The sequence below is a fragment of the Chroicocephalus ridibundus genome, chromosome 8 (assembly GCF_963924245.1).
Source record: "Chroicocephalus ridibundus chromosome 8, bChrRid1.1, whole genome shotgun sequence".
In the NCBI taxonomy this organism is placed as follows: Eukaryota; Metazoa; Chordata; class Aves; order Charadriiformes; family Laridae; genus Chroicocephalus; species Chroicocephalus ridibundus.
The window spans coordinates 16,632,184-16,649,125 of record NC_086291.1 but is presented as its reverse complement, the minus strand read 5'-3'; the positions used below and the strand labels follow the sequence as shown (position 1 = coordinate 16,649,125).

At 38.4% G+C, this 16,942-nt stretch overlaps 1 protein-coding gene across 1 annotated transcript in view; it reads right to left on the bottom strand.

Annotated features, from left to right (window-relative positions):
• Positions 1-16,006, bottom strand: part of DNAI3 (dynein axonemal intermediate chain 3) — a 30,083-nt gene extending 14,077 nt beyond the window's left edge. The window contains exons 1-8 of the mRNA XM_063343432.1: positions 15,666-16,006; positions 10,449-10,580; positions 9,070-9,108; positions 3,863-4,044; positions 3,199-3,303; positions 2,158-2,334; positions 523-722; positions 120-236 (exon numbers count right to left, since the gene is read on the bottom strand). Coding sequence (XP_063199502.1) covers positions 120-236; positions 523-722; positions 2,158-2,334; positions 3,199-3,303; positions 3,863-4,044; positions 9,070-9,108; positions 10,449-10,566 — 938 coding nt within the window. The 5' untranslated portion in view covers positions 10,567-10,580; positions 15,666-16,006. The remainder of the gene's footprint in view (positions 1-119; positions 237-522; positions 723-2,157; positions 2,335-3,198; positions 3,304-3,862; positions 4,045-9,069; positions 9,109-10,448; positions 10,581-15,665) is intronic.
• Positions 16,007-16,942: the final 936 nt, after the last annotated feature.

The window sequence follows — 16,942 nt, the reverse complement described above, 5'->3', positions numbered from 1 at the left end:
ACAAAAACCCAAACAAATCAGTATTTGACCAGGCCAATGGTCCACACAGACAAGAGTTCTTGCTTGTATTCTATATTATTTCAGGTAGCCTTTAATGTGTATTGCTGCAGTAATTTTACCTTAAATGTACTGATGTAAAAAATTCTTTCAGCTTCTCAGATGACAGACTCTCTTCTTTCTCTTCATTTGACAACTGTCTAGGAAAATACTGCGTGGCTGCATTTTTTGGATAGGTCCTAATCCATTGGAATCCATAAATTTGAATGTGAGTAAGTACAGAAACAATTTCAAAGACAGAAATCCATGTGTTGTGTAAAATTAAAAGCTTAATATAATCAGTTTTTCTAGGAACTATTTGGAAAAGAGTGAAAGAAGAAAGATGCAAACAGAGCATCCAGTTCTGTTCTCTTAATCAGTTTGTAACTGAGTGATTCCAGAAGAGTTAATTCACATAACTTTAGCTGAGATCAGAAACAATGCCTAGCTTAATAAATAAGCTGATAAATATTTTCTCACACTTACCATTTTGTCTGAGTACTAGCTTCTCTTACTTTTGGAACCATTTGTATGCCCACATTTTTTTCAAGCATTCTAATACTGAAAGCTTTGTCTTGATAGGACGTGCATTCAACATAACTGTCTTTTACATGTGAAGCATTCTTATCAGTAAATGTAATTGGTGCACCAAACTTCCTGCGTATTCGAGAAATCATATACTTAATCTGGAAAAGAGATATTTTTGTAGTTAGCAGAGGAGAAAGTTGCTGGAAAGTTCTTTCTGTAAAATGGCAGCGTTCATATAAATATAGAACTAGTTCTATTGATGATTTCTGTGCTGAGTTTACTTATATTTCTGCATTTTGAAATCTTCAAGTACTCATATAAATAACCTATATATGTAATAGAAGACAGGTTTGTATTTCTAAAACAAGAAGTTGCCTTTAGGTAACGTTTTGGATTACTGCTAGTAGGGTAAGAGAATTACATTTTCTAATTCATGCAATGTCAAAACTGCACCTTTAATTAAAGGACCGGTTTGTAGGTCTTATGTACTACTGCATTGGACTTCCAAGACCTAACTTTTCATTCCTTCCCTCTTAGTGCAATTCTCAACTTTGGGTGAGGTATTTCAGCTTCCCTTGCAGTGCCTAGGGAGACAAAAGCATCCCAAAAAGGATCCACAAAAATTTGAGTGAGGAATTTCCTTATAGTGAGAACTAGGAAGGAAGAAGGGATGTGGCTTGACTTCTACCCACAAAAAGAGGTAGGCACTTGATTTCAGGCAGTGGAGGGGTATGGCTTTGTCTTGGATTGCTAGCCAGGTACTTTTTCCCAGCAGCTCCCACAGAACTGGCAAGGAATGTAAGCTGAGAATACTTCTGAGTAGACCTTGCCAGCAAGGTGGAATACAGAATACTCAGACTGTGAAAGCGGGTTAAATATAGTGACTGTGAACTAGTTTTGGAAAAATCAGACATCTATTAAAGTACAAGCAAGGTGTCCGGTTGCTGAGAACTATCAAAACTTAGCCAGTCTTCCCTGAACTGGGATTTAGGTATTGACTAAAAATCACTGAAGGACAGCTAAATGCTTGGAGATGCCCCACATGTGACAAGTTAGGTGACAGCTGTGAGTGGATCTACTTTTTGGATGTATAATTTTCTCAGTATAATTTGTAGGTGTAGTTAATCAAACAGGTCTTTTTGTAAAGTCAGCTCGTAATAACCTGTAATAGGTAACATGTATTTCGAGGTAGAGAACCCTTACAAGTCTTGCATGCAACTTAAGTGCCATCCATATAATGAAAAGGGTTCATTGGGCTCCATGGAAACAGAACTGGGTCCTTAGAATATAATGACAATGACTCAACTTGTAATCTGGCCAGATAGTAAATTGAGCAAAAAGTGGCAGAGACGCTAATGACCAGATGATCAGGACTTTTGAACTTACTGCTTAAGAAGTAGATATGTCCAATACAGTTTCACATGCCTTATTTGCAGGATTTAAAAAGAACAAAGTTGTAAAAAAAAAAAACCAGTTTTTGTACCACTTTCAGTTTTTGTTAGGAGTTAAGCTAGCTCTCTTTCTTTTTTTGAACTTAAAATAAATTTGGGGTTGTGATATTTATTTGATTGAGTAACATCTGTCGATTCTGACCTTTGCAACAGTGGCTTTAACAGATTCTTCTTCAACTTCCTTTTCACTGCCAAGAGAAACCCAAGGTTTGTGGACAGGAGGCTTATAAGGATGGACTTCCAGGGTTGCCTCTCCATTTTCTTCTTCTTTTTCTTCTTCTTTTTCTTCTTCTTCTTTTTCTTCGGTAGTTTCTGGAGGCTGTGACATCAAACAGTGTGAAATAGTGCTTTTTCAAAAATTTGTTACTGAAATGTAATTATGAACTAGAAACCCAGTTTTCAGTCTTTATTCACATATTCTTTACTTTTGCCTCAATGCAGTAGGTCTGGCTATACAGTGCCCCTGGGTACAATTGGGTTACGTGCTATTCATTCGTGCATTATAATTTTCTGATAAACGTTACATATTAAATATTAAACTACTAAAGAGAGACTGCTGTCTTGAAAGTAAATCGCTGTTATATAAAAATAATTTGTAGTGATTTTTTACATTAGGCCCTCCTGCCTGGAATTGCAATTTGCTTTTCTGTTAATTGTTACTTCTCCTGATGCTGGGTGACAAACTCATGTTGAAAAATTAAATAATCTACCCATAAACCTCCTCCTATGATGCAGTGCACAAGGGGAAATGTATCTAGACTTACTTAGAACTCAAGAACATTTTGAAGTATGATTTGAAGAATATATACATACATATTCTGAAAAATAATTATAATATCTCTTTGAAGATGCCCAATATTTTATAATCTTTTATTTTTATGTCTTATTTAGAAACCTGTGTCTTGGCACAGGAAATTAATGCTTATGATTAAAAATGCAGCAATGGGGGTTATACTGGCCCTCTAAAGTAAAATACAAAAATTTCACTCAGTCTCTCTCAGTATAAAAGATATTTTTACAGTGATACACATATTTTTCCATTATCAGAGTAACCTTTAGAGAAACATTCTGGCACACTAAGCACACCAGACGCTTATGAATACAATACCATTCCTGAACTGTATGTTTGAGAGAAGATTCTGAAATATAGATAGAATGCCATGGTATACTTGGATTTTCTTACCTTCAGAAGGTTTTCCTTGGCTTCCTCAGAAGCAACAAGGTAAAAGTTCTGTCCGTACTGGAACTTTGCATCAAAAACTACCAAAAGTTCTTCCCCTGGATATTCCTATTTAAATTAAAGCAATTAGTGGAAAAGTGTTAGCAAATAACATCCAAAACAGACAGAAGTCTGTGACTGACAAAGTTACCAATAGTGTAAATTCAGTATCTTTGGCTAATCTTGTGGTCTTAACAGAGGATTTCATGTGCTAATTGAAAAGAAAAGATGGATTTTATTTTGTAATTAAAAACCTCTGGGATAAAACTAATCTTTTCCTACAGAGAATTAAACAGAAGAGAAACTGTTTTAATGATTCTCAATAAGTAGACCATGAATTTGGGGAAGCCAAAATATGTGAAGCTTTGACAGTTCACAGAATCAGAACTAGTAATATTTGTGTTACTTTTAGCATATTTTTAATGTGAAGTTAGTAAAAACAAAAAACAAAAAAGTGCATGGTGTGCCATGAGAAACTTTCAGTTGACAGTGATCCAGGACCTATAGCCTTTGGATATTACAGCATTGGTGTATTTACACAGTCAAACAAGGACAGACCTTTTCATTAAAAGAATATATATTCTTGAGAGCATGAAGACTTGAAGTGAGAATGAAATAAGCTACATACTAGGACAACTTTTTTAACAGGGTGGAAATCAGAAATTGCAGCTCTTGTTTTCAGGTCCTGAATGATGTCCTGTTTTTTAATAAGTTTGAAACAATTTTCTTCTGTGACATCTTCAAGGACTCGGCAATCAAAAATTTCTTGAGTTTTTGTAGTGAAAACTAAAGGAAAGATTTCTGGGTGGCCTACAAAAGAAAGCAAAATTGCATGATAAACAAATTCAGAGTGTTGTTTAAACATACACATATACCTTAATAACTCTGGGTCTTTACCGTTTCCTAACAGAATGCCTTTGCATGGAATACAAATTATATGACATTCTGTTAATCTTGGAAAAGACTCTACCTAACATTTCCTACTTAATGAATATGTTACTGCTAGTATGAGCTTTTTTTTCCCCTCTTGATCAACAGGTGATTAAGAGCTTTACTGAAGAGGCATTAATGGACTGTTTTTAATACATTAAGGACGCAACGTCATGGCTCTGATTTGAGAGAGCCCTTGAATAAATATACTCTAGTCCTTCCCTGGAGAGCAATGCCGTGTTAAGCCAATGTTTAATCTAAACAAGGCTCCAATACCATCCCAAATAAGGATGCTTTTCTGATTTTGGACTTCCATCTTCCTCTCGTACAGTTCAGACTGCAGTTGAGTCTATTTCTCAACTAATGGGTGAGACTAAAGCAAAGTCACTAAGACTCAAGTCAGATACAAGACTTTATTTTCAGCTTTGCTGGAGAATATATAGCTGTTTTTCTACACACATGACCTCTGTTAGGTTCTTTCACGCTAATTCAGAACAAGATGGCTATTTCTTATCCTAGCTCTGGCACTATCACCTTCATTGTTTTAGTGAGGCTGGCTGCAGTTAGGTGACCTGGTGACTGTGTTTTTCAAACACTCAATCTGAAGATAATATACAGTGCTTCTTGTTAAGCGTGTGTCAGCTTTATGTATGTAACACTGGTCCTTCCCAAATTACATGTTCGGCCTTCTGTCTTACATACAGATATAAGTGATTAAGATCACTATAGGCCCAGCTAATTGAATCCTGACGCCTAAGAGACTCTCTTCCTTTGCAACACTGCCATGCCGGCCGACTCATGCTGTATGTCTCAGCTGCCATAGTAAGAACATTCTTCATGAAGGCCACTATACTTTTGCCTGAGAAGGCTAGTAGGTGTTCACTTTGAATGTTCATCTTTTTCATAAACTGGAAAGTGAAAAAGATATAGAGACATGTATACGTGGGATTTTTATGTACTGAAATGGGCTGGCTTTTGTGGTAATAGATGATATTTTTTATCTTCTTTGTTTCATTCTATTTTCTCAGTTTGAGTTATTTAATATTTTATCTTAATTCCCAGAACCTGTGGTAGTTTTCTCCTTGTGTGTGCCTTAGATTGAAGTTGATATATCTAAAATGATGATATTGACCAGCTGGCTCAGCACGTTTTGAGAAGCCATCTCTAAGCCAACAAGGACTGACAAAACAATAAATCCTTTTTAATCTCTATCATCCAGGAAGCTAAATATCTGCATAAGCCTATCAGATAATACATAATGTTTGATGAATCTGACATTTATCCTTTCAAATCTTTCAGTGCTGCTCCTCTACTGCACCCGCTCTGCTATAGTCATCACTGAAATTAATGACATGAATGATACTTCTGGCGTACTCTGCACTAAACTGGGTATGATTTACTTGGCATGCGCTAGTTATTTTGTAGCGCACACAATCCATTTGTAGCATGCCCAGTCCATTAGTTCACTTTTTTCACATTTTGTAGCCAATATTGCATGACGACTTTGATTTTTGATATCTCCAAGATTTCTGGAGTTTCTGTGTGGATGCTTCAAAAAAGTACAAAATCATAGGGATGTTGATTGGGAAAGATCTCTGAAAGTCATCCGGTCCAAACTCACTGTTGGTAACAGCAGACCAAGCCAGGGCTCGTTTATCTTCTGGAGCCCCTGTGCTTGCCTTTTTGACATCTTTCTGTCGCTAATGAGGCCAAGACCTAGATTCTTATTTTGCTTATCAATTTGGCTATGAGACCAGGCTCAGAAAAAGTGTTTATTCCAAGGTGATTGGAAACACTTAAACCTTTTAAGGGACTGCAAAAGTTGATCTGCAGGACTCCCAGGTCACCCTAGGCAAGGACATTGAGGCCTCATTAGGATGTAATTAGGAAGGAGACTCAAACCCTAGTACAAAGTGCAACAGTACAGATATACTTTACATTCTAATATATTGTAGCAAAAAAAAATTAGACTTCCTTTTGCAAATTAAATTTATAGGTGTTTCATGGCACCATAGGATAGAAACCTAGAGCTGTGCACCAAAACAGACTGCAATTTCCATCCTCTGCTGTGCACAGCTGGCTCACAGGACAGAATGGACAGGAGAGCAAAGGAACAAAAACTTTGCACGTATCAGTCCTTAGAGCTGGTTATGTGGCTAGTGCAATTAGGAGGGCTAGAACCTACAGAAAACATAAACATAATTTGCTGATTTTTATGCAACATTTTTTCAGAAGATTATTCCCATGGCTCAAATAAATTAAAGTAAACCTGAACAATAAGATTTTTTTTTTTTGATACATCAGAAATTCTAACCAGGAGTAATTGTTAGTTATTCAGGAAGCTTGTATGATGTTATTTTTTAAAATGCTGAATTGTGCATACATCCTTGTCCACAAATGCTAGTGCTAAAAAAAAAATAATTTCAAAGAGATGAAGGTTTCAATGTTAAATGAAACAATACAAGAATGCATTAAAGTTAAGCAAAAATACAATAGATGTCACTGCAATAGAGACCAGAGTAGGACAGATAGTCCAAGTGTATTCTCTTCAATGGTCTATTGCTGTAAGTCCAAGTTAAAACCAAAGTAATGATCAGAATTAAAATACATACATCTTTTAGTCTAAAGGACTAAAATTCTGTATGATAGAATGCTAGATTATAATAGATTCTATACTATAGAATATAGGTTCTGTAGGATAACATAAGGAGCTGATACTGGAATTCTTCCTATTATGAACATTTTTATTGAATTCTTTTCCAGTAAAAAGTATGTAGCATCTAGAGGCTTCACATTGTTTTTCTAATAGTAAATTGTACTCATTTGTTAACAGCCAACAGCACTTAGTGCTATGAGACCTTCACAAAGGACAAAGAAGCTCTAAGAGAAGGAAACAACACTTGCAGGTCTTACGCTAGGGAGATACCATACATACAGTTTAAATCCTGCACACACAGTGCCTGAATATAGCAGCGTTATTTTCCTGCTTTTAGCAACAGGTTTCTAGGAATAGTTTAGATATTACAGCTCTAAACTTATTTGCCACTAGGTGGAGGTAAAATTCTCTTACTGACAAAACTTAAGTATCTCCAGGAACACTGAAAATACGTGGGTTTTGTTAAAGTAACACTTTAATCATCTGAGGGATCACTTATTGTCGATTTTCATTAATTGCAGCTTAACCATTTTGGTGATGCTAATCAGAGTGCAATTTTCACTTCCACCCGTGTGCTCATAGGATTATGTAAGAAGAAAAGTGATTTATGATTTCTTTAAAAATTACTTAGTTTGCATATTCCTAGTTTGCCACATTGTTTTAGCTTTTAGCAATAAAAGCTGTACTGTTAAAAGCCAATTAAGAAGATAACCCTTTGGGCTGTTCCTGTAAACCGCAGATAAATTTTACGTTGATATGAATGTAAGTTATAACTGGGAAGAATTGCACAAATCAGGTCAGAAGAAAAATCCAACCAGAAATGTGAAAAAACATTAAAAAATTATTTGGTGATTAAGAAAAAAAGAATATATTTAAATTCAAATAATTTCATATTTTAGTTCTTAACCTTGGCCACACATAAAACTGCACTTTTCCTGCACGTGTCCTGGTTTGAGGTAAAACAGAACCAATTTTCTGGTTTGTAATTTTACTTTTTAGCTGGGCCTCCTCTAACTGACTAAACTCTGAAATTAACAGCATATTGTTCAGACACTGTTCACTCTCAGAGTGATAAGACCTGATTACACCACGGAACGGTATGCACAGAGGCTCTTGCTTATACTTATTGCTATAACAACCAAGGTCAGCTCACTTCGCTGTTTGCCCCGTTAGAGGGTCGGGAGCAGAGAAGCGTATAGGAGTCACACCTATAGGGAGGAGTGGACAGGACAGGTGACCCAAAAACTGACCAACAGGGTATTCCATCCCATATGCATCACGCTCGGTATAAAAGCTAAGGGATCAAAGGGGCAAAGGGGCTCGCTCTTTTTCTTCAATGGTCGACATCTGAGGAGGACCCTGTCCGTTCGTCTGCCTTTGGTCCCGATCTGAGTGTTCCTGACTCCAGATCCGGAATTCAGCTCCTGTCCATTGCTGACTCCAGTCTGGGACTTTCCCTGTGTCTGCTGGTGACGTGATTGTCATCCTGGGAGCTGGATACGGTTTTGTATATATTGTACACTTTTTAAAATTTTTTAAATTATTTATTATTTCCTCATATATAATTATTTTCATTAAAGTAGTTTAGTTCTTTTTCTAAACTTGTAAATCTCCTTATCTCTTCCTCTCCTCTCTGAGGAGAGGGGGGGAGAGGGCCATCTGTCATTCTGATTGACCAATCCAGCCAAAACCACTACAGCACATAAGCCAAAAGAAATGCTTCATATCTTGTGACTTTTAAATGGCAGATTTTTTTCCCCTACAAAGCAAAACATGTTAATCAATGCCTATGGATATCTATGATTAAAAACCACAATTGATATGCTAAAATCATCTTCTCCCCAGCTTTAATAATGGTTTGACAAAGATTTAAATCAAAGATTTAAAAATGATAAAAAATTTTCAAGTTTTTCTTTCAATTGCGTAACTATTACTAAATGCAAACATTTTTCACCCTATAATTCTGTTGTGATGCTTTTTATTTCCCCTGATCCCAGCTCCTCTCAACCTAAGATAAATACATCTTCTGCAAACCTACCCGTTTCTGCATTCCTTGGTGCGCTGCCTGCTACTCAGAGAGTGGTACTGTAATCATTACTGTAATAGCTGCACTTCTTAATAGTTTCTAATTTTTCTCATTCATAAAAAATCATTCCTTTTCATTCCCTGGCATTAGTAACATTGAAGCTTCAAAATGCTTAAAGTATTCCAAAACTGTTACTTTAAAGCCCAGACATCATAGCACTTACCTATACTAGCCATAGAAAGATCAACTTCATCTTTTGTACCTGAAATATAATGACGTGATGTTATCAGTAATTTTTCTTCCTAACAAAGTAAATAGACAGCCCTTTCCTTGTTAGGGCAATATTTAAAATCTTTGTCTCTGCATATATAAGCTAAACTGTGAAGGGGAAACAAAAAGTAATTTCTATTCAGTTCAAATTTAACACGAGAAATGAGTGAAGCCTTTTAAAATAGGTCTGTATCTTAAAAGAGATGTTAGCATATTTTGAAACTATGGAGACTTAAAACTCATTTTTATTTTGAGCAGGTGGTCTGCGTAAGAGAGAAGCCATAAGAAACCTGTCATCTTGTGGTGCACGCTGCAGTTTTCACGGTTGAAAACTGCACTGCCTGCTACCTGATAGCACCTGCCTGGGGCAATTACCACGTAAATTGTGAAGAGGAGATAAATGGGCAAGGCTGGCTAACATCAGGCAGGAGCAGCACTGGCAGGTGTGCAGGTAGGAGCAGATGTTAATCCCCTCTTGGTCTGGGTGGCAGGGTGCTGCAGGAGCCAGGCTTTCTTCAGCTCCCAAGAAGAGGGGTCTGCAAACCTCACAGCAAGGTAGGACAGGAAAAGATTAGCGCTGATGTGCAGGATATTCTGTGCAGCACAACAGCTATTAATTAATCAGCTAGGAAGGAAAAGGTGATTAAAAGGTGAATGCAACTTCAGGAAGGTGGGTATCATAGCAGAAAAAAATTCACAGAACAAAACAAATAAAACTCAAGCAAGAGTACATTCCCTCCTTTTCTGAGAATGTGCATGAATCCCTGGGAGAAAAAAAATATTTGTATATAGCAAAGGCTCGTTAGCATTACACTTCATTAACTGTACACTTTACAAATGGGACAAGTGAGATAGTGTCTCAGAAAAAAAACCCCACAATAAAATGCACAGCAAAATTAAACTGTGAGACTGGGATATTTCCAAGCTGTATTATTGTACCTTCGCAGCCTGATCCTGGGCACCTGAATTCCTGCTTCTGGGGGCACCTCTCTGCCTGACGTGCTCTCCCTGGGCTCTTAGCTTTTGTGAATCTCCCCACTTTGTGTTTGTTAAGCCTCCTGATTTGCCATTCAATGTTGTTGTTATCACACCACAAACTATTAAATCTAAACTACCAAGACAAAGCGTAAATATTGCAGTGTAGCTTTGTTATGTTCCATATATTGGTTACAAACCCATAATCAGTAATTGTAGATCTCTTGGTTATTTATATAAAATAGCATATTCTAAGTTATCTCGTGTTTACTTAAATGCATAGGCCCAAAATAATTAAGGTAGCTGTCGTGCAAGACCAGATAACTGTTTGTGTCATTGCTGCTGTACCTTACGTACCAAGTGGTGTTCGTTTTCCTTTTGAGGATTTCTTAGCTTTGTTTTCACCTTTCTGTTTCTTTGCTGAGGTTTTTGGACGTTTCGAGGAGGTCTTGCTGGATATGAGATTTTCTGACATTTTTTCAGGTTTCTCTAGAGAAAGATACGTCATCAATAAACTTTAAACAGATAATGGAATGTACCATTTACGAATTAAAATTTGTCCATGACTATGTAGTTTATCATTACAGTAATATTTTCATACACAGACAAAGCTATATTCCAGAATTTTAAATCATAAACTGATCTATTACATAGACCAACATACTTCTGTCTAGGGTTGATTAAGTGTGGAAACTGATTATCCAAAATAGTGAAAGATTAAATTAGGATAGGGGTTTCCCTTACAGAAAGCTAAGGACCTGAGATACAGCCTATTTCCAGTTCATTTTTCAGTGTAGCTCTGTGGAGGACGAACTTGGAAAGAAGTTGTATGCATAATTACATGTAGCAACCACGCAGCTGGAGATGATACTGTATAGAAAGCTACCCTTTTACTCTCCTTCTTCCCAGTATCTAGAACAAGGATGAGAACAGCCACATAGAAAAGAAGGAAATGCGACACAGCCTGCCCACTGTACAGACCAGACAGCACCATCACGTGGAAAGTACACATACAGCAGCCGATAGAACAACTAAATCGGGATGGCCCAAATTCTGTTAGAAGTATTGAAAATTGTTTGATGTTATTATTGAACGGCTAGAGGCATTCAACTGGGATAAGGACAGTGGGACTCAGTTTTGTTTGTGTTCTCCCTCTTCCACGTTCCCACTTTTTTTTAAGGCTGTAAACTGACTGGGAGAGGGACTGCTTTTTAAATGTCTATGAAGGACCTACAGTATTTGGATGCTATTACAATCTTAACACTAATAAGAGGAAAGCAGATGCACTTATAGGACAGAAAAAGACGGCACCTTCAAGAACTGCGTCATGACATAACTATTTCTGATGAACTCTTACAGGAGCTACAGCCTGTCTGCCTGCACATGTGAACAGCCCATTTACTGTCAAGATTCTTAAGGTGAAAAGGTGAGTTTATAAAATGAATATTCTACCTTGACACTTTCCCAATGAAAGGCCTAAAATAGCGTGAGCATTAAAAAAACATGCTGTGGCGTGTACATTTGCAATTTCAGTTGGCATCCTGGCTTTGGGATAGTCTTTCATTCCCAGACTGAGAAACAGTGTTTTTCTGTTTGTAACACAGTTCTCAAGTACTCTAAAAGCAAGAAATATAATTTTAGCTTCCAATCTGAATTCTAGTTTGGAGATGGCCACTGATGGCAAGATTTAGGTCAGGCCTGGTGGCATAGCCTGGGTTTGGGATCTACGTTAACTTCCCATGAATTCAAGGTAAATTTTGCTGTTGACTTTAATGGGAGCATAGTCTGATACTCTTATTACAGTTATGCATTTTTGTTTTTCACTTTAATCAAAATAGAAAGATATACTCTATAAATCCTCAGGCTCTTGTCTCTATCATACAATGGGATGTTAGTGCACTTCTCTGTTGCTTGATCATTGCGGCAAATACAGGCCCCTTCATTGATCCATCTAAAGAACTCTATCAATTTCATCATCTGCTTTTTCCAAAAAGCAGTGCCAGTACCAATGCAAAACAGATTAATGTTTCAGAATTCTGAAACTTTTGCCTTGCAAGGGATGGTGCTTTTGGAAGATTAAAAACCCCCACAAGTCATGTATAATGAGTGTAAGGAGAAAGTTAGGAGTTTTTTCTGCCCTTGTTCTCACAGACTTTTTGTCAAATACAGGACTACAAACACTGACAATATATTCATGTCTAACATTCAATATATTTTCCCAATTATAAGCTTTCAAATGAGCCCCTACACTGAACAATATGCTTAGTTTATAATTCTGAAACACTTAGGGCTACCTAACTTGGAGTGCCTGTCAATTCAGATGGCTAAAAGAGGCTAATTTTCCCTTATTTAAAAAAAAAAAAAACAAAAACAACCAAAACATGCAAAGCTAATTATTATCCATCTCCTTGTGTATTTTACATAAAAAATTGTGACACATTTTATAAATGGATTCTGTGACTACTCTACTTTGATGCCTCTGGATAAAAGGGACAGCCCTCCAGGACAGGAGGGGAGGCCAGCTGTTTTAGAAATTATTTGAAGGACAATATGAACCATCTCATATATATTACAGTCACATTGTCTTACTTCACCATTTCCTAATTATACACTGAAACAAAGCCATTTTGGAAATTTTGAGTTCTATCTTCCGAGTAACCTAAACCCTAAGTCACATGAATAGAGGAAACACTGAGAGGGCTGAGATAAGTCACATGCCTAAGTTTAGTACAATAACTCACAAGTAAAAACATCCCTTTTCCTTTGACTGACTTACTTCAAGTATATTATACCTATAAAAACAGCTATAACTTTTGGAAATTGTCTCCCAGTAATGCAGTTCCTCCTCCTCTACTGAAAGAATCAGGTGTAGAGGTATACACAGCACTATACGTATAAAGGCAGTGCTGGTCAAGGCAGTGTCGGTGACTGACTGTATGTATAGGCGTATGTTAACACAAAAAGTATCCCTGTTTAAGGGTTGCAAATGAATACAGCAATCAATAGGTCTGTTCATGGTTCCCGCTGTGATGCACAGAACCTCACCAACTGGAAAGCAGATAGAAAAGTACAAAGTAATTATCTCCTTTTACAATAACCTTAATACCATATCACTTCTGCCCGTTTGTCATCCTGGGGGCATATGATTGTCAGTGGTTAGGAAACATGTAAGGCCTCCAAAGAAAGCAAAGGCAGAATTTCTAAAAACTTCTCCAGAAGCATATTCAAGCCCAAAAGTATGTATGCAAAGTTGTTTTTTCACGCTACTAACCCCCGGGTGCTCCCTGCAGGAAGCCAACACGCACTGAGAACTTTGGAATAGGTACTGAAGAGCAAACTTTTGCACCCCTCCTCTACCAAAAAAGAAATAAAGGAACAAAAATCTGAATGGTTCTTAATGTGTAAGATAAAAGCTAGTATTTTCAGAAGTTACCTCTTACTTCAGGGGATTGGGTTTTTTTTCAGTCCCTAAGTTTTTACACAAAGTACCAGATCTTATCAAGAAAACCATGACAAAATTACAGGACTGTCTGAAAATATGACAAAAAGGATAATTTCTTTAATCTGTGGTTGGTTCCTGTCCTCTTAGGGATATTTCTATATTGCTTATTTAGAAAGGATTCTTAATATGCTTATGTGTCCAGAAATATACAAAGTTATTATGCCTTTCCATTAGTGCTTATATAAGTTCATGATTCTATGATTGAGAAGAGAGGTTGGAAAAAGCATTTAAATTAACACAATTTCTTTTAAAAAGTGCAAAACTTACAAAAAAGAATAGCTCCTGAAAATCATTTCTCATAAACATTGCCATATGTTTTATTTTTAAAAGTAGCTAATATATTGTATTAAAACTTCATTAAATATGTTCAGTCTAATTTTTCAGCAATTTTTCAGTGGAACGCAGTTTTACATTATTTAATTGGTAGAGCCCAAGTAAATATTTGACAACTTTGTTTGACATTTTGTAGCCTCGTTTATTTATAGATGGCTGTAATATTTTGAACATTAGGCTCAAGAGAAAAAATAAGATCAGAGTGTTCTCCTAATCATTTGATGTACTGAAACATTTACAGTTATAAAGCAAATCCATGAAGTTGCTAGGTACTGCAAAAGGGGAAAGTTAATTAGCTATCAGTACTACAAAAGATGCTGTCTGAACTGAGGACACAGAATGATTCATTAGTTGCTTAATTGAACGATTTAAGGTCAAGCCTGTGTGCATTGCTAATTTAGCACTGTAATTTACTACAATTTGGAATGACAGAAGAATTGAGTGCACTTCCATTTAACAAAAGCACTACAAGGAAATTATCAAAAACATGCCACTATGAAGCTAAAAATGACATTTCTGTCTGTAAACATTTAGGAACTTGTTAAAAATACCATCTGGAGAATGACCTGATCTCTCCAGAAATTCATATACATTGTTCCCTTTAATTAAATTTATTCTACTTTGCTCTACACAAAGAGCAATTAATACAAACACCTGAAGTTTTTATTCTTGATAATGCTTGTGCGTATTTGGACACAACTTCATTGTATAAGTCGTAGGGAGTAAAGCTGAAGTTTTGGCAAATGCCAAATCATTTCAGCATATGAATAGTTCTATTTGAATGTACCTGATTTCACACATACAATTTTTCATTAAATTAGGCCTACTTGAACTACTTGTAGACTTTGTAATTTGGTAGAAACCAGTAGAGGTAGTTACATGTTCTGGGATGATAAATACCATATGTGTAAAATTAGGGTAAGAATTACTAAGAAAAGCATAGAGAACAAAATGGGAAATGCCATTAAAATATTGGGTAATACTGTGTTCTGTTTCTCCATTCAAAGAGAAACAGAGTAGAATTGGAAAACGTATAAAATTGATGGTTGAAGATATGGAACATATTGTGTATTAGGAATAAGCTAGGATTCTTTCTAGCCTGCACTGAAGAGGATATGATAGAAGTCATTAAAATCATGAGAGGCGTGGAGAAAGTGACCAGGGAATGATTATTCACGGTCTTTCATAATACAAGATCAAGCTGGCATCACATGAGCTTACCAAGGGACAGACTGAAAACAAACAAAAGGAGTACGGAAGTATTTCATTGCGTAATAGGTAGTTGAATTATGGAGCATTATGTCCGTGGACAGGATAGCTGCCAGAAGTGCACAATTTCAAAAAGTAACAGGGCAAACTGACAGATGAAAAAATGAGGGCTACTAAAAATAATAATACCTCTGGCTATAGAAATAAAGCCATAAATCCAAGAAAAAAGTGTGCGAAGAGTGGAAGTATGGCTCCTTGCCCAGGCCCATACTGACCCAGACAGGACTTCTGGTGTGAGCCAGTACAGCTGGTCCATGTTATTAAAATTTCTGAACAATTTGGTTGGTACTTCAATAGTTAATAAGTTTCAGTTGTCAATTTCAGTTGTCATAACACGACCCTGTCAGGAAGCAAACAGTAGCACCTATTGCCTTGTTATGACTTTTTGAACCAGAAATGTTATGTTGTAAAGATTTACACTAGATAAGACTTTATTTCTCTCAGATTTGCTTAAAAAAAAAAAAAATCACCTCATCTTTTAAACATGAGAGCTAGGTTGCCGGAACAAAGTCGGGGACGGGGGGCTTTGCAGGTTAGAAGCACATCGGGGCTGAGGAGGGGAGGGTTTGCAGCCGCCGGGTCTCCTCCTCACCAGCGTCCCTCCAGCCTCTGGCACAGCCACCCTGAGGGCCCGCCGGGCCCTTCCCCTCCCCCAGGCCAGCGGGCAGAGGAAGGGGCAGGCTACGCGGCGAGAGGGGCGGCTGAGGAGGCCTCGGTCGCACGGAGCAGGCCGCGGGCTCCGCGCCGCAGCCTCGGCCCGGCCCAAGGGGCATTCCCCGGCGGCTGCTGCCCGTGCTCTCGCGCCTGTCGTTTTTCACCCCTTTACGCTCGCACGGCGTTGCCGGGTCCCCGCCGCCCGGCCGCCCCTACCTGCGCGGCTCCCGCCCCGCCGCGTCCCTGGCGCCGCGCGGTTGTCAGGGCAACGGGGCGGGCCAGGATTGGCATTTGCGACAGGCAATCAGCGCTCTGCGTTTGGAACCCGCCCCCGCGAGGGGGAGATGCCATGGGAGGTTCCGCCGTTCGGATGAAAACTACACGTCCCAGCATGCTGTGCGCGGGGGGCCCGCCGCTGCCCGGGGTACGGGGGCGCAGAGCATCATGGGGTCTGTAGGCGGCCGCCCGTGGCAGCTGCCCTTGCAGACCCCCGGTCCCCCCCGCCCCAGCATCTCCTCGCCATTAGCTGCCGGGGGGCGACTCCATCTGGGAAGGAGGTTGAGGTGATTCGGTGCTATTTGGTGATAGGAAGATTGTGTCCCTCATCTTTCATAGTTTCGATGCATAAAAATCGTTTATTTTGCTGTGCTGCAACGTAAGTCAGAGGAGCCCCGGAGCATCTTTCCCTCTGTGCTTGCGGAGGGGGCACCCAGTGCTGGTCCTTGGTGGCTCTCCAAGGACCATCCGCTCTCCCCACGGCAGGCAGGAGGGATTCTTGCTCTCTTCCATTTCTCTCTCTGCAGCCAGCAAGTTCCCTCTCTTAAAATGCCTGCTACTCTCCTTGGATTTGCCTTGTTCTTCTCTTTTTATACCAGTCCTCAATGGGTCCTTGCAGCATGAATTAGGCAGCTGATGGCTGGATGCATTTACCATATCCCGGGCTTTGTCCTGGACCCTACCTCCCGTCAGGCAGCAACACCGGAGTGATCGTTCCTGCAGTGCCGTGAAACTGGCCAAGACCCAGAAGAGAAGACCGTTTCTTTGAACTCCAGTTAATAACTTTAATAGCTTAGTTGCATCTAAGTGCAATGAC